Genomic DNA, 22,000 nt, shown 5'->3' with positions numbered 1-22,000 from the left:
AGTGATGAATGTGGCAAAAGGTTTCACCATGAAATTGTCATAATGAAAAGCCGATATCAAGGCTGATTCAGTCCAGACATGATGGGTTACTATTGTTAGACTTTACAGCATGAGAGTAATTGCTCCTACAAACACAAAATTCGGAGGCACATCTAATGTGCAAAGGTCATATAATAATGTTTTATATATATATCAGTTTGTGCTTAGTATATGATATAAATTAAAGACTAAGTATATCATTTTTGTAACAATATATAGACTTACTGACACTTATTTGATGAATTCGGATGTTTCGTGGAATTTTCCCTCACTTATGATGTAGTACGTCAAGGTTACATGATAGCCACATTTTAGGATCAGTTTAGAAATTGGGGGTAGCAAATTAGTTAGCAACATGTGAGAATAAGTCAGAACCATTTTGGCAGTTGACCGGTGTTATTATTTGGTGGTTGAACAGTTGGTAAACCATGATTATCCCACTAGATTACTACCAGTATTAAAAATTATACAGTATACCTTTATGCAGTAATGCCAAAACCATTTTACTTGATGGATTTGGGTACTGCAGAGATAGATACTGAATTACAGTGATAATGTTGGTGAGGGAAAATATTGGGAAGATATTATATATTTCTTAACCAAAAAACAAAAGTGGTGGTATCTAGGGCTGGGTGCGGTACTGTCAAAGAAGAGGGAGAGTGGCCATGTGCTGTTTGTCACAAGGGCATGGGAAGTGATTCCATCTTGTGCAGTGTTTGTGATAAGTGAGTGCATAAGAAATGTAGTGGTATTAAAGGTAGATTGCGAGATAATGCTGATTTCATGTGTGCAGTATGTCAGGGAGAGCAGATGGAGATTATCAGGCATGAAAGGATTGAATTTGCTGGCGAGTCTCTTGAGTATGTGGAAGGGTTTTGTTATTTGGGAGACATGTAATGTGCTGGAGGTGGGGCTGGATCTAGCTCTGTGGCTAGAGTGAGGAGTGGTAGGAAGAAGTTCAGGGAGCTGTTGCCTCTCCTGACATTGAGAGGGCTCTTCCTCTGTGCTAAGGGATCTTTGTATGCAGCATGTGTTAGTAGTGTAGTGCTGTATGGTAGTGAGACCTGGGCAGTAAAGGAAGAGGATAGTCGCAGGCTCAGACTTACAGAAATGACAGTGATAAGGTGGCTGCACAGTGCATCCCAGAGTGCGAGGCCTGGGGGGGCCAGATTTACAATGGAAGAGTTGAGGGGAAGGATGGGACGGGAGTGTATTGATGTTGTGATGTGGAGAGGTAGATTGGGACAGTGTGCGTTTATGGAGAGGATGGGGGATGATAATGGGGTGCAGAAAGTGAGAAGTGTTAATGTTATGGGTAGGGTTACGAGAAGTAGACTGAAAAAGACCTGGGACGAGGTCATTGAGTGTGACCTCAGGGAACTAAATAGGGAAGCTGCCAAAGATTGAGCAACATGGAGAGTCGCCATTAGGTGACCAAGGCTGACGCATGCAAGCATATTGGAGCCTTCAAAAGTGAACAAACAAACGCTAAAGTGGTTCATGAAGATACAATTGATATTCACCTAACATGCCATGTTCATTACTAAGCAGTCAGGATGTGCAGTGAAAGACCAGAGTTGAAGAAAATCACACAAGCATTTCTTTCAGTGCGTTACTTATTCTTAAAAATTATTTGTTGATTTCAGTATGTGCATTTACACCAGGGACATCAGATACATTTTAATACTGTATAGTACTTATTCATAGCCATGAAAAGGATTTTTTTTTTTTACTGTATTTGAGAAGGTAATTCTTGCTGGCGCATAACTGTTACTCAGAACTGATTTCACATAACGCTGTAGTTTTTAGGAATATCAGCAGTGTTAAGTGAGGAATTGCACTATTGCTGGAGAGGCATAATTGATATTATAATTAGTGTCGGACTGTTGCAAGAAAAATACCCAAAAAAAGAATAGAAAACTGTGCTACAAAGATTATCAAGATTGAAAATGTGCCATGAGAAAACTGTGTTCGTGAGAGTGAGTAGAGAGTTAATCAATGAATTTTCAGTCAGTAATGGTGTACATTAGGATTTAGTGCTGAGTCCAGAGTTATTGAACTTCAATACTTTGAGCATTTTCTAGAGAGTTTAAACTTGGGCAACCTTGGGAGCTGTTATATACAGATGATTTAGTTTTGATTGCTTATACATGCAGGAAGCCAGAGAAAAATTCAGGAAGCGGATGGATGGAAGGGAAGCAAAGGGATCAACAGTTAATTCTTTACTGGTCAAACAAAGTTCATGATTGGTAGGTGCGAAGGTGGTAATGTCATGGAAGAAAGTGTGTGGACCTGTTATTTATGTAAAAAGGGAAAGTAGAAGGAATTCTATCCTGTATATAATAGATGCATTGGTATTTGATATTCTTTGTACTGGTAGACTGCTGGATGTGAGAAATTTTGAATGTGTAAGAACTGAAGAGTGCTTAGATGGTATGGCAATGTGGAGAAACTGTGTATAAGTAGGGTGGTGAAAAAGATATGAGAATTCAAGGGTGGGAGGAGGTGTGGGAAGACAAGAAAAAGGTGAATACAGAAATGTAAGTGAATATGTGAGGAAGTGAGATGTGGAAGTTGAGGAGGCCAATGAATTTAGCTGGTTGGAGTTAATTTTTTGGGGAGAATGCATGACAAGATTTTGATACCCCATTCCCCCTTTTTTTTTATCTGATAGACACCAGAATAACTCTACCAGATAGATGTTATGAAATGTATATATGTGAATGATTATGCCTGTTAGATGAAGTCAGAATTCTGTGAGAATGAATAGTGAGTAAATAAGTACATGGCCCACTTCATTGGACATGGTATTGATTAGTTTTTCCTCTGTGATTCTTTTTCTTTATATTCTGAACCCCACCTCACTCCACTAGTTGAAGACAAGAGGCGAGATGATGATGAATGAAGATATGTGTGAGGTGTGTACCCCCTGACCCCTTGCTGGCCTTGTCCCCACTCCTGCCTCTCACGCCAGGGTCACCTACTTCTATCAACACTTCATCAAACCCCATAAAGTCAGAATCTTTAGAAAAGTCCCCAGTGTCATCAATGTCATCATCTACTCAACCCTTCTCTGTTGTTCTTCCTTGGCTGGCTAGCTTTGTAAAAGAGAGTGAGTGATGAGTGACTGATGGAGAGCATTCACTCAATCGTGATACTGTTTCTGGTATTTTCTTGAAATCTGATTTACAAGCCCAATCATTAGTCATTAATTCTGATGGCTGCTCTCTCTCTGTCTCAACCGACTTGAGTTATGGCTGGAGTGCCGACCAGGCATGTTTAATGGTTGCCAATGTTGTATTATTCAAGGCATTGACGAAGAAATTTACGGCCTGTGGAATGTTATGTTTCTTCCAGAATGCAGCAACAGTCATTATGTTAGGGATTGCAGGTATGCCAGGTGGACCAGGTGAGTCTTGTGGGACTGTGGAGGTGGAGGGGGAGGCAGATTGTGAGTCAGGTAGGGCAGTGGAGGTGGAGGGGATGGCAGTGGGCGAGTCAGGGGAGGTGGAGAGGGGAGGATCCTCCATCTCCTCACTACTGCTCACATTTTCAGCGATTTCCTTCATCTTTTCTTGTTTGTCTGTTTCATTCCTCATCTTTATATGGACATATTTCCACTGTAACAACGTGGCATTCATGAAATAACCGTTATTCAAGTGAATACAAACGTTATTATAGAAACTGGGTATCTATTCTAACTTACCGTTATAGCCGAAAACGTTATTGTCGAAATCGTTGTTGGTGAGATCCTACTGTATATATATGTATGTATGTATATATACAGTATATATATATATATATGTATATATATCTCATCTCATCATCTCATCAGCCGTTTGGGTGTCCACTGCAGGACCGGCCTATCCCGCCCAAAGTGGGGACAATACAGCCAATGTATCTCTACCAAGTGGCTTAGGCTGTCTAGTAGAGATTGTATGTAGGGTGAGAAGTGCTTGTAAGTGTAACTGTAGTGTTGAAGTGGCTTTGGATGTATGTGTAGTCTGTGAACCAAGTGTAATCAGCCCGCGCAAGCCGACTGGGTGCAAGCATACTTTATAGTATGCAGCATTGGTTCAGCCATAGCACCCCTTATGTCCCCCAGTGTAGTACGTGGCCTAAAGAACGCTCCCAAAGTTTATTTCCCTGGCAGGGCGCGAACCCTCGTTCTTCAGTGTACAAAAACGCACAATTTACCACTGTACCACAGAGTCTCCATGTGTGTATATATATATATATATATATATATATATATGACAAAATACATTACTGACATTTGTGTCAGAGGATCAAGGTACAGTACCAAGGACGCCAAGTAGGAGAGAAACAAATGGAGAAAGTTAAGCCACTTCACCTTTTGACGTAAGATACACCTAACAGTCTAAGAGTATTGATTATGAGTTTTAGTTCAGATTAAATTGTATAAGCTGTAAATTAACTTTTTTTTCTTTTTAACAGTAAGTCCTTGTTACAATTTTTTTTTTTTCTTTTTTCATACTGTAAGTCCACAGCACCCTGGTGGGGGTAGGGTTTTTTTCAAGAATACTCCCCCAGTATCCCTGCTTGTCGTAAAAGGTGACTAAAAGGGTTGGCGGAGGGTTATTGCCCCTCCCTGGAAAACAACTAACTAAAAAAACAAACAATAAGCCTCGGACAAGGACTGACCAAACGATGACGACCAAGGACCGGACAAAGGACATGCTTATCGGAACATGGAATGTAAGGGGAGCAAATGATGAGGTGAAAGAGAGAGAGATTGTCCAGGTGCTTGAGGGTGCGAAAGTGGATGTATGTGGAATAACTGAAACAAAATGGAGAGGAGAAAGTGTGAGAGAATGGGAGTATGGATGGGGTATATGTGCAGGAGTAAGTGAGAATGAGAGGGCAAAGGAAGGAGTATGTATAGTTGTGAGTAAAAGATGGAAGAGGAGCATAAGACAGTATGGATCAGTTGGGTCAAGGATTGTGTGGGTAAAGTTGAAAGTTGGAATACAAATGTGGGCGATTGTATGTGTGTATGCGCCAACGCAAGATCGTACTAGAAGAGTGAGAGAAGAGTTCTGGACAAATGTAGAAGTGTGCATGGAAAAGTTTGGAAGGAATGAGAGAGTGTTTTTGATTGGTGATATGAATGGTAAAGTTGGGAATGTGAAGGTGGATGGAATAGTTGGTGAGTGGGGTGTGCCTGCTGAGATAGATGAGAGTGGGAGTGCATTAGTGGACATTTGTGCTGGGAAGGGGTTGGTGATAGCCAATACCCTCTTCAGGCATAAAATGATCCACAGGTATACATGGCGAGTGATGAGAAGGGTGGGTGGTGAACTGAATGAAAGGAAGGCAATGATTGATTATGTGTGTGTGGATGAAAGGATGCGAAGATGTGTAATGGATGCAAGAGTTTATAGAGGTTGGGGGAGTGGACTTTCTGACCACAACTTGGTGGTGGCCAGAAATAGAATTCAATTAAGATGGAGGAACAGAAGAAAGGAAAGACGAGAGGAAGGAGTAGTTGCAAGGCGAGTGGAAAGGTTACAAGAGGATGAGAAAAAGGCAGAATATAAGAGAGAAGTGAAGGAACGATTGGGCAAATATGAATTGGAGCAGATGGGAGACGTGGAAGGTGTGTGTAGGATATTTACAGAAGAAATATGTGCAACATGTGATGTGGTGTGTGGAAGGAAGAGAAGACGGAGGGGGATGCAAGGAACAGCGTGGTGGACTGAAGAGGTGAAACAGGCTGTGGCACAAAAGAAGAAGGCATACAATGAATGGATGAGAAATAGGGGCGTGGAAGAAGTTGAAAGGCGGAAGAGAGAGTTATATGTAGAAAGAAAGAGAGAGGTGAAAAGATTAGTAAGAGAAAGTAAGAAGAGAGTGGATGAGGAATTTGGAAGGAATTTGAGTGTAAAGTGGAGGGACTGTAAGAAAATGTTCTGGAAAGAGGTGAAAAGAGTAAGACAGGGTGGAAGTGAAGTTAGCAGGGGAGTGAAAGATAAAAATGGTAGATTACTGGTGGAGAAGGGAGAAAAAGTGAGCAGATGGAGAGAACACTTTAAGGAATTGTTGAACGTAGAGGATGGTAGTAATGCGAGTATAAGTGGCTGGGGAATGGCTGGGAGAAGGAGGGAGGTGAGAAGACAGGAAGAAATCAGTAGGATAGAAGTTGTGGAAGCAATGAAGAAAGTTAAATCAGGGAAAGCCCCAGGAATTGATGGAGTCTGTGGTGAAATGCTGAAGCATGGGGGAGAGATAGTAGTAGAATGGATGTGGAAGATGTGCAGATTGGCCTGGGAGGTAGGTAGAGTCCCGGAGGATTGGAAGTCAGGTATAATTATTCCCTTGTACAAAGGAAAAGGGGAAAAAGAAGTGTGTGGTAATTGTAGGGGTATTTGTCTTCTTAGTATAATAGGAAAAGTGTATGGTAGGATACTTATTGACAGAGTTAGAGAAAGAACAGAGAAATTAGTTGGAGAAGAACAGGGAGGCTTTAGGAAGGGAAGATATTGTGTAGATCAGATATTCATTCTTAGATCTTTAGTGGAAAAGTTTCTAGAGAAGGGAAAGAAGTTGTATGCGGTTTTCATGGATTTGGAGAAAGCATATGACAGGGTGGATAGACAAGGATTGTGGAAAGTGTTAAGAATATATGGAGTAGATGGGAAGTTCTTGAATGCTGTGAAGAATATGTACGATGGTGCGAAGGCTGCAGTGCGTGTGGATGGTGAACTAAGTGAATTTTTCTCTTTGAAAGTTGGGTTGAAACAGGGATGTGTCATGTCTCCATGGTTGTTCAATCTGTACATGGATGGGGTAATAAAAGAGGTACAAGGTAGGGTAGTGGATGTTGGAGTGGCCTTGGTGAGAGAGGATAGTGTTCGGAAACTCCCTGTACTGTTGTTTGCAGATGATACTGTATTGTTGAGTGAAGACGATGGGGAGCTGCAAGGCTTGGTGGATGAGTTTGGGAGAGTGTGTAAGAAACGGAATCTAAAGGTGAATGTAGGGAAGAGTAAAGTGATGGTCTTTGAGAGAGGTGAAGTCTGTGAATGTACAGCGAGGTTGGATGGTGAGGAATTGGAAAATGTGAGTATGTTTAAGTACTTGGGTAGTGTGATGAGTAAGGATGGAGGTTTGGAGGGTGAAGTGCTTGGAAGGGTACAGCAGGGAAGAAACGTTGCTGGTTCTTTGAAAGCAGTGATAAGAAACTGGGAAATTAGCATGGAAGTGAAAAAGTTACTACATGACAGTATTGTGAACCAACTCTAACGTATGGAAGTGAAGCTTGGACGTTGTTGGAAGGACACAAGTCAAGAGTGAGAGCAGTGGAAATGAGTTATTTAAGAGGAGCCTGTCGAGTCACATGGATAGACAGGCTGACGAATGAGGATATAAAGGAGCGTTTTGGTGTTGATGTGGATGAGATAGGAAGCGTTATGAGGAACACACTGAGGTGGTTTGGCCATGTGGAGAGGATGGAAGGTGAAAGACTGATGAAGAGAGTGTATGTGAGTGAGGTGGAGGGGGGAAGAGGGAGGGGGAGGCCGAGGATGAGATGGAGGGATGGGGTGGAGAGGTATATGAGAGAGGGGGGTGTGAGTTGGGAGGAGGGCAGTGAAATGGCGGGGGACAGGGCGACTTGGAGGCGATTTGTTTGTGGCCACCCCAAACGGGATTGAGGCGTCTGGCAATAGATAGATAGATAGATAGAAGTCCACAGCACTGATAAATCATAAATAAAACTGTTAAAATTTCAATGCTAGCTTTAATGCTGATTTCCCTGTGTCCTCAATTTACGTACCAAGTATAAGAAAAAAACGTTGTGGTAATTTGGAAAATATTTCTGACATATTAACAACCATCTGTATTTTTTAGTGGTCTCAAAAACTAAAATTCCCTATATCAGGATAATATCATCATCTTTTACTCTTCAGGGATGCATTCGTGGTGTCAGTGGGCAACTGCCTGACCAGCTTTTTTGCCGGATTTGTCATCTTTGGCATTATTGGGTTCATGGCCAATGAACTCGGTGTTCCAGTTGATGAAGTGGTTGACGAGGGTAAGTTCTCTCAGCAACACTTTTAGCCCTTCATCTATCTTCTTTGAGGTTAGCATATCCCGTGAGTAATTGGGTGGTGGGAGTTTCCATACAGACCTGATATATTTTAACATATTCGCTTAAATAAATGCCATTTGGGCACTGAAACAGGAAGATGTTAAGTTCAGTGGCTGACATGGAAGTTGATATGATATTCATTGTCCTCATCCATTTTAGCCTCATGAATGATGTGCCTTGCCTGCCTTTCATTGCTTTTCATGTTCCCCTGTATTTACAGGCATTGTACATGGATATCCTACTCTTAAAGAGGTTGGCTGTTGTGCAGCTTGATTATAAGTTGTCTGTCACTATCATCATACGTTGGTGTCTGGTATCCATGAGGACTATTATTTTACGTAGAAATGTATCTTGCCATACATCCAGCCTCTTGTTACTCACAGGGAATACTGGCTCACCTGTCTTTCAACAGCAGTATAGAGTTTGTCAAAATTGATATTGCAGTGGTGTAGAGTAATTCTGTGTAACAACAGTTATTTTCTGCAGTACAGTATTTTCATATTTGCATTATATTTCAAAGTGGCATGTGAGCCAGCCATCAACATCAGAGGTCTCCATAGTATAGATGATACAGTAAGTCATGGACCAATATACCTCACTGACTTTTGTTTTTCAATTTCCAGTTCATAACATTAAAGTAAAAATACCTGTAATTGATTAATATCAAAATTTGATATCCAGTTTTTCATTAATCTGAATAAGTGGACTTCAGTTGTAGCCACATTCTAAAAGCCTGGTGCCTTCCACATCCACCTATTGAGTAATTTGCTCCTTCCACATCCAAACTTAATCTTTAATTTTAATTCTATTACCAGAAATCAGGATAAAAATCAAACCTCATTCCATATTGTAAGTACCCTTAAGTTCCCGTCATACATGCTTCACAAGAAAAGACAACTGGTATGTATCCACAGGTAAAATCACAAAAATTCTTTTTTGTTAGTTTGTGAATATTGTATCTGCCATTTACAGGTGAGTCATGATATGTGCATGCAAAAATATTCAAGGCTAAAGGAGGAACAGGAAAACATCATCAGTACCATGGTGTGTATTTGATGAAGTTTGAAAATCCACTATCATATGATTTAATTTTTCACAGTTTTCAGTGTTTACTGTAAGTGGCTGCTTCTTGCACTCTGATGGCTCGTCACAGAAGGAAGAGCTACTACTCGTGTATAATTATTTTAGGTAAGGCTTTGGTATGAAGTGCAGTATCTGTAAAGCAGTTTTTCCTGGTCGGATCCCTCCTCTGGTTGAGGACTCAGGTATTTTGAGTGCCCCCAGGCACACACAGTTCTTCACAACCATGATCCGTGTGCCACCCCAACGTTGCCTTTGCACGTTGGCTTGGCCGTGGAGGAGCCCTGCCTCACCCTAGTGTGGGGAAGCCCACCTCCACAACCCGCTCTGATGTGGAGTCATTCTATGCACGTTCTAGGAGCGGGCCTGGCGTTCGTGGCTTACCCCGAGGCCGTGGCCCGCCTTCCTCTGTCACCGGTGTGGTCCGTGTTGTTCTTCGCCATGTTGCTGACCCTGGGTCTTGGCACGCAGTTTACTATCCTAACCACCATCATCACCACCATTACTGATGACTTCCCAGCCCTTCGTGGCAAGAACTTCAAGTGAGTCTACCTGCCAACATCTCGGCGGCAAGATACTCCCCCAACCCATGTGTATATTAACAGTATTGTGGGATGCATTCATGTGTTATGTTAATATATATATATATGTGTGTGACTAACCTTCATTCATGGCAGGGTATCAGTCATCCTCTGGAGCACTTGGCTAGAATGCCATATTCATTTATATTAATATTTTTTATGATCATTTCTTCCCCTGCACAAGCATCAAATATGCAACAACTGCAGGAGACCAGAAATGTGGGCACGGACTTGTTGCTTCCATGATTATATGAATGCTTACAAAGGCAGTGGTTACCATTTACTCATTGGCATTAGATGCTCCAGCCTAGCACTGGCAGCTAATTGTCTTAACTAATGGATCACCAATGGCTGTTTGGTAAACACTGCCCATTTTGCTGAGATTATTAATGACAACCTTTTACTCAGGAAAAATGACAAAAGTTCTCTACCATCTTGATGGAGTTGTTCACTGAACTTAGGCTGTGCCATACTACTGTCATTCCAATGGATTATATAACTTCCTGTTTACTTTTTCTATTGCTTCTAAATACCTGTTACTGCTAATATTGGTGCCAATAGAATAATATGTGTATTTTTGGTGTGGTTAATATTGAGTTTTCTCTGTGTATATTGAGTGTGACTTGTCTTGTTGCCAGTAAAATAGTGTCTTTTGCTGACCTCTGTTGTGCACACCAGGTGGGCCCTCTTAGGTGCCTGCATTGTGATGTATGCTGTTGGGCTGTCCATGGCGACCAAAGGTGGCATGTATGTTCTCCAGATGATGGACTCCTATTCCTCCACATTCTCTGCTCTAATGGTTGGAATGGCTGAGGTAAGACCCATGTCATCATCATCATCATCATCATCATCATCATCATCATCATCATCATCGTCATCATTATCATATTTCCTATTCAAGGATGAAGTGAGGTATGATCCAGAAAAGGAGAGAGAAAGCACAAAAGAGGGAGAACTATCAGCAGAATGCCATAGCTGATTTTTGTAAAAGAGTACCATAATCATTGGGTTGAGAAAGCGATAGAGTAGCAAGATGCTTAACTCTCTCATGATCAGGACAACTCTATTACTATATTGTATTCCAACAAATTTCAGATTATTTTATGTAGATGGAAGGAATATGAGAGACTTTGTGTTAATACTGGTACCCTTAACACTTTAATGGTCAGGAAAACTCTGATACCCTGTATTGTATTTCAGCCAACACCAGAGTGTTTTATTCAGAGTGCAAAGAAGGTAAAAAGTAGAGTGGCACAGAGAAGGAAGATGTCTAATGCAGTGAAGGCCATAATACTAAATAGAGATCTGAGTGGAAACTGCATGAGTTTAGTATGAAGGTGTGGTAGTGCCCACATTAACATTATAAGTGAGACTTTGATGTGGCCTAGCAATAGCTTCACAGCACCCCAAAAACTCAGCAAACAACAGATTAGCTTCTACAGTATCTGCACTCACTAAAACACTGGCCTACACAAAACAGAATGATTATGTCATCAATAAAATCAACCGTCACTCTCTTCACTCCAGACAGACAGACATCTCAGACACACACTTCAGATATCATCATAAAAAGCGAGTCTCCTTAGGGAGACATCTCCAGATTCCTGGATTTGTTTTGGATACACATGATTTTTTGTTAGTGCACAAGCAACATCAGTGTGAATTCATGTAATGAAATCAGTGCTTTGAAAGCACTCATAAGCACTACCTCTGGGCAGCAGAAGAAATAACTAAAAATAGCCTGTAAATAGCTCATCTGAACAATAGTGAATTAAGTCCAAGCTGGGCCCTGCTTTAATGGCTGTAAACAAAATCTCAAAGCTTAAAATACTGCAGAGTTTTAAGAACAATAACAGGATGTACAAATACCACCACCCAACCACTAAAAAACAAAAAATGAATGACTTTGCGGCACTACTCAGAATGCTTCAACATCCTTCCTCCTCCACCTAAAAACTGTACGTACAATGCTTCAGCAGCATCCCACCCCATCCGAACCAGGATTAAACTTCACAAGCATATACATATAACACATAGCCACCACAGCCTTGCAAGACATCATGTCAAACAGGATCCTTCATGAGGCCTCACCAGACATTGATTTCACAGAAATTACTCTTCCCAGAGAGACATGGGAGAACCTAGCAAGACATAAAACTCTGTGCTTGACTACCAACACATAATACAACTTACAAATAATCCACCATGCCCTCATTGTAACACAACCCCCATACAGCACACTTATCCTATGAACTTTACAATTCAGACAGTCCTTCAGCATAACCCAAACAGAAGATCTCTGCTCCAGTGGCCAGTTTCATGCATTTCACCAAGCTCATGTCGAAATCAGCCTTGGTCCACATCAGCAACAACAACACTGTGTTCGAAAGCAAGATATGGAAGTTGATAAGCTAGGAAACTGACAGGGGGATCATATTGGTTGAATGAATTAGCAGTTTGATTAAAAGAGCACATATACTAAAGGTTTATCACCACTTTTATAGTTCAGTATTCAACAGATTGACACTACAGTATATGGTAGGCAATATGAAGTAACACACACACACACGGAGAAGGTGAGTAGTGTGTTAAACGGTGAGTAGTGTGTTAGAAGTGCAAAAGGCAAAGTGGGCACATGTGGAAGAAGAACAGAAAGAAGTGGTCAGCTAAGGGAAATCATTCAGGAAGAAAGGGAAATGAACAAGAAAAAAATGGAAGAATATGTAGTGAAAAAACGGAAGAAAAAAGAAAAAATAGTGAGAGAAACTGTAAAAAGGAAGAGATGTGTGGTAATATTTGGAAACAAGGAGGAGGAAGAAAAGGTTATCTCCATGAGACTCAAGAGAGACACGAATCTGGTGAGAAAAATATTAGGCAAGATTGATCCCGAAGGAGACAAGTGGGAAAAAGAAATTGAGGAAGTAAGGAGGATAGGGCCTTATAAGAAAGGGGAAACAAGACCAATGAGAGTCAAGTTGTCATCAGAAAGTGTAGTAAATAATATACTTAAAGTGACCTGGAAACTAAGCAAAGATGCAGGGATGGATAATATTATAGTAAGAAAAGATCTGAATGAAGAAGAAAGAAAAGTTTTAATATCTTTGAAGGAACAAGTAAAGGAAAAAAATAATAAGAGAACAGAGGAAGAATGTAAAACTTTTTTTTGGAGAGTGATGGATATGAAAGTAAGGAAGTGGTATGTGAGGAACTAGATGTGAAGGGAACTAAGGGGGATGGCTATGAATACGAAAAAGAGAAGTTATTGGAGAGTTGTAGATCGAAATTGACGAAGTGGTATCAACGGAGAGAAGGAGAGAAGAGGGTATAAAAAACATCAAAAATAACTTGAAGGTATATATACTAATGTTGGTGGTTTAACATCGGCAAAGCTTGAAATAACGATTTCTTGAGGGTTCATGAACCTTATGTCATGTGCTTTGTAGAGACCAAGTTAAGAGAAGACATTGATGTTCATATGGGAGATGGTAAATACAAACTGTGGAGAGGAGACAGAAAAGAAAAAACAGGAGTAGGAGTGGTGATAGCAGTGAGAACAGCATAAATGTAGATACCGTGGAAATGGGAGAAGGCAGGGCTGAAGTGACAAATATGAAATTAGAAACTGGAGAGAATGGCAAGAGAGATATAGCGGTAGTGTATGTTCCCCCTAAGACAAGAGCATGGAATGTTGATGAATACCAGGAGATGTCAGATTTGGCTAGTTATCCACAAAAAATAATTGAGAAAAGCTGCAATATAATTTTGTTGGGTGACTTTAACTGTAAAGAGGTGAACTGGGAGGAATGGGACTCAGGAGGCAGCGAAGATTCGTGGGGCACTATGTTATTAAATATAACAATGATTTATGTGATGACGAAATGGGTCAAAGAAGAGACACGGTTCCGAAGTGAGGACACACCAGCAAGATTAGACTTACTGTTTACCAAAGACCCCGATGTAGTACAATCTTTGAAATATTTGTATCCTATAGGAAAAGGTGATCATGTGGTCATTGAGTTTCAGATGATAAAAGGGAACGTCAAGCCAAGAGACGAGCTTTATAGGTAGGGAAGATATAACTTTGGGAAAGCAAATTTTACAGGATTGAGAAAAATTTTCAAAAATGTGGATTGGAGAATATTCAGAGAAACAAGAGAGATACAGAGGAAGTGAGATATCCTTCTAGACCTCTATAATTTGGGAGTGGAAAAATTTGTACCAAGAGTAAGGGGGAAAGAAAACAGGAAAAAGGAGTGGTTTAATAGAAGGTGTATGATAGCAACAAAAAAAAAAGAGAGAGATAAGGCATGGAACAACTGGAGAAAGAGAGGTTAGGTTAGGAATACACAAGAATACGTAGAGAAGAAGAAAGGAATTTTGAAAAAAGTATAATAGATAAATGCAAGGATGAACCCAAACGGTTTTATAGATTTTTCAATGGCAAACTGAAACAAAAGGAAAGAATCACAAAACTGAAAGTAGAAGGAGAGGTCTATAAAGATGTGGCAGTGCAAGCTGAAATAACGAACAAATGTTACCAATCGGTTTTCACTAATGAAAAAGAGTTTGTGGAAGGGGAGGGAGTGATTAGAAATGTACCGTTGATGAAAGATATAAAAGTGAAGGTACAGGAAGTGTATAGATTACTGGAATCTCGATATGTAAGGGAAGCCCCAGGACCTGATGGAATTTCTAATTGGGTGCTGAATGAATGCAGAGAACAACTGGTGGATAAAATTCACAGTTTGTGTGTTCTCTGGAAGAGGGGAAAATGCCTCAAGAATGGAAGAGGGCAAATCTGGTACCAATTTATAAGGGAGGAAACAGGAAATAACCCCTAAATTATAGACCAGTGTCTCTAACCAGCATGATTGCAAAATTGTGTGAGAGAATCCTGAAAGACAGATGGATAAAATATCTAGAAGAGGGGAATATTTTGGCTGAATGTCAGTTTGGATTCAGAAGTGGAAGGTCATGGGTTTCCAACTTGTCGAGCTTTTACTCAAGAGCGATTGACGTGGTACAGGAGAGAGACGGTTGGGTGGATTATGTGTATTTAGACTTGGAGAAGGCCTTTGACAAGGTACCCCATAAGAGACTATTGTGGAAACTAGAGTATATAGGAGGACTGAAGGGGAAACTCCTGGAATGGATGAGAGACTTTTTGAGAGACAGAAAAATGAGGACAGTAATAAAGGATAGGATGTCTGGATGGAGGGAAGTAACAAGTGGAGTCCCTCAAGGCTCGGTGTTGGCACTAGTAATGTTTCTGATTTACGTAAATGATATGGTAGATGGAGTGAACAGTTGTGCAAGTCTATTTGCTGATGATATAAAGATCTTGAGGAAAGTAGAGGTTGAGGAGGATTGTAAAATGCTGCAGGAGGATCTGGATAGGACACATGAATGGAGCCGGATGTGGGAAATGAAATTTAATGCAAAGAAATGTAAAATATTGAAAATAGGTAAAAATACCAAGATGCCATCACTGAATTATTTTATGGGTAATGAACCAGTCATAATAGCGAGAGAAGAGAAAGATTTGGGAGTGTTGGTCCAGGATAGTTTGTCACCTGAAAAATGTATTAACAAGATAGTTAGAGAGATGTATAAACTCTTGACTGACATAAGAGTAGTATTTCATTATATGGATGAGGAGATGATGAAAAAATTGATAGTAGCCATGATCCACCCCAGGTTAGAATATGCAGCGGTAGTGTGGTCCCCACGCAAAAAGAAAGATATAAACAAGATTGAGAGAATACAGTGAACAGCAACCAAGATGGTCCCCAGTCTGGCAGATCTGTTATACAGAGAGAGGCTGGAAAAGCTGGATTTGCCTTCCTTAGAGGAAAGGAGAAGAGGGGAGACATGATTGCAGTGTTCAGGACCATGATAGGAGTAGATAAAATTGACAGAGAAGATCTGTTTGTATAGGATGAGAGAGCAACAAGAGGACAAGGAATGAAATTGAAGAAGTCAAGCTGCTTGAAGGATATCAAGAAATATAGTTTTCCTTATAATAGTATAGACCTGTGGAATAGCTTGGACAAAGAGATCGTCCAGTCTAAAAACTTAAACGAGTTTAAGGCTAAATTTGACTTACTGAGAAACAGAGACGAGATCCCACAAGCGTAGCCCATTTCCTGTATATCACAATTAGGTATATTAGGTAAATACTTCAGTATTTGGAATGACTTAGACGAAGAGGTGGTGCAGGCGAAAAACATTCATGTGTGTAAAAGTAGACTAGATAATATGGGGACAGGACAACACTAGCATTGCTCAATTCCCGTATACTACAAATAGGTATATACACACACACACACACACACACACACACACACACACACACACACATAGTAAGGCCAGTGAGTTGAAGTCAGGGGTGCATTCACCCTACCCTAACAGACAAACATGATCGCTGGTGAATGGCCTGCTAGTCTTCTGATACGTGATCTGTATCTCTTTGCATGTTGTCCACTCACTAGCAGAGTGATATGTTGCAGGGTCTGCTAGCTAGTAAGACAGTGCTGAGTCATCAAAACAGTAAACACACTTGTCACAAATGAAACATCAGTCACTGGTATTATTTTGGAATTACATCCAACTAATGGAAACAGAAATTATTATGTTCATCGTTTACATTTTGCAATTATTAAACCGTTTCTCTTCAGTACACGTCCATTACGTATTCACTTTTCAGTACTTTAATGGTAATAAGAGGAGAGGAGGCTTCTCCAGTCATAGCTCCTTCCATTATCACATCTCCATTAGAAATAGGTTAGGTTGGATTGAGTAGGTTTAGGTTAGGCTAGGTTAAGTTAATTTTAATGTAGATGCAATTAAAGACAGAGATTGGAGCTGAAGAATTGTCCCCACCTCTTTACTTAAAAAAAAAAAAAAAAAAAAAAAAAAAAAAAAAAATTGTGATGGATGCTTACAGAAGAGAAAGTTTTTAGAATTGTTTGAGTTCAATAATGACCATCTTAATTTCAGTGTTCATTAGTTGGGTGTACAGTAATTCCAAATATTTACTCAGTCACCCTTGTATGAGCTTTACTTTGGTTTCTCTTGGTGATATTTTGTTTCATTTGACACAAAAGTGTCATAATAGGAAACTCTCATACATTAGCAAATAAGAAAAGAAAAAGGATGTTTTTTTGTTAACACTGAGCACGGGCTGAAAATCACTTGTACACCATATATTTCAGGTCTGTCAAAAGTGCTGTAGAAGATGGTAGTCTTGGGAATTAAACTGCATCCATTAAGGTTTCATCATTTAATGCATCTGTCAATATAATGCCAGCATTATATGCAGTGTCTGCCATTTTTGTTGGTATTATATTGATAGCAGACATTTTGATCAAAGCAAGTGGTCACTCTCTTTCACCCTGGCCTAGCAGGCCACTAGGATAACAAAGCCATCATGATTGGCTTGAGTGAATGCATTTCAGGTGTGAAAGAGCTTGAGTGAATGAGTGCTTGGCCCCTTTCACTGGGCATGCTATTTATCTCTCTCAATTGTGCATGCTTTTTCATTTTGTAGATGCTACCTCTCTTCATCCTTAGGTAGGAGGAAGAGAGAAGATTAATATGAACAGGGTAGTGAAAGTGGGGTATGTGAGAAATGAGCAGGAGATATGGAAAGCCATGAAAGTGTATCTGGTTATAATCAGTGAGTATGTGAAAAATAAACCCTTTCAGGCCATTGATGTATTGTGTATTTAATTTTACTATCACGAAGTTTTATTCACCAGAAGGGGAGAGATATAGTTTCCATAAACCCCTTCAGGAGGAAAGAGTAGTGCCAAATGGAGTAAAATTGTTTGTAGGTAAAAAGAACAAAATAAAAAGTACATCATTGTAGAGAAATGGTCACCATCCACTCACTCAGTGTGGTGCTGCTTTGGCTGTCTGCCCTTTTCCTCTCTTCCTTCCTTCCTTCCTTCCTTCCTTTTCTGTCTTTCTTTCCATCATTCTTTCCTCTTTCTTCTACCCACAAGTGACTTTACACTCCCACTTCTGTCTTGCTTTCCATCATTCTTTCCTCTTCCTTCTGCCTATGGGTGACTCTACACTGAGTGACAAGCCAAATGGTTTTCTGTACACCAGGAGACCATTTACTTCGCTGAGTGGTAACCATATAACCAAATTATGGCACCTGGTGGTTTAGTGGGTAATTACGGCGCTCCAGTTGGATGGAGCTGGTGAAGGTTCATATCCAAGGGGTGGTTGGGGTTTATTGCTCACGTTATGCCACTCAGGGATGAGTGAGGCTGGTTGCTCTCATCTTCAATGTCAGGACCAACTTGCCTAGCCCCAGGCCCCTACGTTCCTCATGGGGCGACATAGGATTGGATGATGGATGGATGGGCTAGTTGTTTTAACCCCATGCTCATTTGAACGTAAACCTGGTGGACTGCAGGTCTAAGTTGCCCATCTCTTGCAGTCCACTATCCTCCTTTCGAAGGATGGGGAGGGGACATAGGGGTGTTGTATAACTGGTCGGCTGTACCTCCAGGTCAGTACCACCACATGAAGGTGACCCTCTTAGGAGTTTGGGAAGCAGCAACGTTGACAAAGGCTGGAATTGGAAAAACAGAACATTATGTATGAAGATCCACATGACACAGGTTGCACCTCCTTTTCCAGCCTTACATTCAGTGGAATGGCTCAGTCCCACAGGTATTTGTGAAGCACTTCGAAAATAATGTGTGAATGGTTTGCCTTTGAGGTAAAAAGAAAATTCTGAAGATCTGAAAAATGCTGTGTCAGTGGATGTACAGTACAGGCCATTACTGTAGGTATTAAGCTTGTTTCTTCAGTATATGCTTTTCCATAGCTTCCTACTTATATGTATTCCTATCCTTTCTGTTACTCCTATCCACTGCCCTTATTAATGGGCAATAGGATTATAAGTTGATAACTGATACTGTATTTGATAAAAAATAACAGGTTATGACAAAATGTACTCCACACTTTCTAGCTCCAAATTTTCCAAGAACAAAATTAGGCTTTATAGCATAGGTACATTAAAAACCCACCATGTACAATGATGCAAGCAGAATTTTTTATCACAGTATTAAGCAGTATTTTTCATACAAAAATGCTTCATTGCATGTAAGTGATTTGTGTTTTTCTGCATGTAAACTGTGGTAACGAGGATGATGCAGTGGCTTGTATCCCGGAATAGTTTCATATCATACCATTGTATCATTTGTAAAGGCTCCAACATGCTTGCGTACCTTGGCTTTGACCACCTGATGGTGGCTCCCCACGCTGCTCTATCTCTGGTAGCCTCCCTATTCAATCTCTTATCCCCAAGGCCGCACTCTATGACCTCGTCCCAGGTTTTTTCGGTCTGTCTCTCACAACCTTACCCATGACTTTCACACTTATCACCTTCAGCACCCAGTTGTCATCCCCCATCCTCTCAACATGCCCAAACCATCTCAATCTACCCCACTTCATCACAACTCCAATACATTCGACTCCCATTTTTCCTCTCATTTCTTTAATTGTAATCCTAACCCCCCCATGCCTCGCATTCAATGACGCACTACACATCCATCTAATCATTGTCATTTCTGTTCCTCTGAGCCTACGAATTTCCTCTTCTTTTACTTCCTAGGTCTCACTACCATACAGCAATACATTCCTAACGCATGCCGCATATAAAGGAAGAGCCTGCTTAATGTTATAACGGGGAGTTGCATTCTGAACTTCCTCCAGCACTCCTTACCCTAGCCACAGAGCTAGCTCCAACCCCACCTTCAGCACATATGTTGCTCAATTAGCATAGTGCCTCCACATACTCAAAAAAACTCTACAGCATGAAATATCCTTTAATGTCTGACAATCTCTACATGCTCACTCGAACACACCAAACACACAAAATCCGTATTATTTTGTAGTCTGCCTCTAATACCACCACATATCATATGCACCCAGTTTTCACAAGCACAGCACAAAAGTTACTGTACTTCCTGCACCCTTGTGGCAAATGAGCATGGCTACACTCCTTATGGTTTGACAGTTCTGTCACCAGCCCAAGATGTCATAATTTTTGTTATACTGCATTTACTCTCAGACCATTGTGTCTCATTCTGTCTCTCCCATTTCCTGAATCTTTCCTTTGTTTCCTTTTTATTATCCACAATCAAAACCAGGTCAGCAGCATACAACATCTCCCATAGAAGTCCTTTTCTGAAGTCATGTGAGAGAGCTTCAAGCACCATGACACATAGTAAGGGGCTCAAGATTGATCCCTGATGCACACCAATATTCATGGAAAATTCATCATTAAAATCTCCGTTCTCTCTCACCTGGGTGTGAGCACCCACATACATAGTTATAACGTTATAACCACTCTAACCAAACACCACAGGCTCAAAGGCGTAAGTTTCAGAGATGAACACGACAGCTAAGCACCTCATGGCATCTACCCAACCTTTATCTTTACATTACCTTTGGAAAGAGTGACTGCAGCTCTCTCATAGTAGATGGCATTTACAAAACTGGTTCCAAATCTTAATACCAACTTTTGTGAGGCGTTTTAAATTATACTGTAAGTTGTTTTTGCTATCTGTCTGATTGTGACAGGAACTGAAAAACCAGACAGTATGTATCACCAGAAGTTGTTTGATGCATCCATAAATTACCTTAATGTATTTTTTTGCCGCCCTTCTCTGTATTTGACATTTACTAGTAATTAAAATTTCTCCTAATTGTTTTTGAAAATTAAATCATTTATCATTCATTATCTAATCCAGTGTTGCTCCATGAGGAGCACAGGAGTGTGGGACTAGGCAAGTTGGTCTTGACATGAGAGTGACCAGCCTCACTCATCCCTGAGTGACATTACATGAGCAGTAAACCCCAGCCATCCCTTGGATATAAACCTGCATCAGCTCAATCTGACTGGAGTGCCTTAATTACCTACTGCATCACCAGGCACCATAATTTGGTTATATGGTTACAACCCAACATAGTTACTAATTTTCTGGTGTACAGGAAACAGTTTAGCTCGTCACTTAGTGTAGAGTCATCAGTTTAAAAAGTAAAATAATAATAAATCAACCTTAGGATATCCCTTATAGTTTATTCTTGCTCTGACCAGATAACTATGTATGAGAGAGATTTTGAACTGAAGGGATCAGATAAAGCCTTCAAATACCAATCCTACCTAATGATTCCCCTATACCGAATAAAATAATCTAGAAATAGTAGGAATAAAATAAAAGCATGTCATCAGATTGAAGGTACAGTATATAAGTAGTGATGCACATAATTGATAGTTATGACACTTTCATATTGATTGGCAGGTGCTAGTGGTAACGTGGGTGTATGGGATTGACAACTTCCTGGATGACATCAAGAAGATGTTGGGCTCCTATCCTTTCCCCAGGATACTATGGAAGTGTGTCTGGAAGTATGTTATGCCCCTGGTGGTCCTGGTGAGTGCTATAATGTATCCATGTGATTTGTGTTTGATTCACTACAGACATCTGTCTCTTAACAGAGTTGCATTGGCTAGGCCACATCAGTAAGTAAACAATTTATAAAATGAGTTCAGTGGGGATATTTAATGTGTTAGTATCCCAAGATTGGCCCTGTAGAGCTTCCTTTTGATCCAAGTCCAGAACTGACCTATATAAAGATTATAAGCTCCTAAAGTACTTTGTACTTTTAATATAAATCATTGTAGATGTGTATCAATTGTAAAATGTCATTAAAAAACACACTTCATGTACTGTGATGGGTAAAGACATATGATGCTAGCTGTTTTTGTGTTTACTCCCAGACATGCCGCTGTTGTATGCATTTATCACTCACTCAAATTTTTTTTGCCAATCAGAATTAGTGTTAAAGAAATAATTGATATACCATTGTCTGGAAGAGAGTGTAAAAAATTGTGATCTCTAGTCAAAATATAATTAAGAGAGGAATGCCTGTACTGAGTTATCCTCGGCTGTCTCTATCTCATTTGTGCAATATAACCTTTTGAGTTAGATATTCAACATTCTTAACAATACTTGTACTGTATAGTATAGCATAACAATATCAGGGTTGGAAAAAATAACTAATTTTTTTTAAATCAAAAAAATTGTTTTTTTAATCGGATTTTTTTTTTTTATTTAAATCAGATTATTGTATTTTTAAATCTGATTTTTTTTTTTCCAAC

General features: G+C 40.2%; 1 protein-coding gene across 1 annotated transcript in view; it reads left to right on the top strand.

Annotated features, from left to right (window-relative positions):
* LOC145411054 (sodium- and chloride-dependent glycine transporter 1-like) overlaps positions 1–22,000 on the top strand; it is a 132,626-nt gene that overhangs the window by 83,196 nt on the left and 27,430 nt on the right. The window contains exons 9-12 of the mRNA XM_080281127.1: positions 7,971–8,095; positions 9,591–9,774; positions 10,492–10,627; positions 21,141–21,272. Of these exons, the coding sequence (XP_080137253.1) occupies positions 7,971–8,095; positions 9,591–9,774; positions 10,492–10,627; positions 21,141–21,272 (577 nt within the window). The remainder of the gene's footprint in view (positions 1–7,970; positions 8,096–9,590; positions 9,775–10,491; positions 10,628–21,140; positions 21,273–22,000) is intronic.

This window comes from Coenobita brevimanus, chromosome 87 (genome assembly GCF_032717465.1).
Source record: "Coenobita brevimanus isolate Jiangsu-jjx chromosome 87, ASM3271746v2, whole genome shotgun sequence".
NCBI classification, from domain to species: domain Eukaryota; kingdom Metazoa; phylum Arthropoda; class Malacostraca; order Decapoda; family Coenobitidae; genus Coenobita; species Coenobita brevimanus.
The sequence above is the reverse complement of the archived record's forward strand: the minus strand, read 5'-3'. Positions and strand labels throughout refer to the sequence as shown.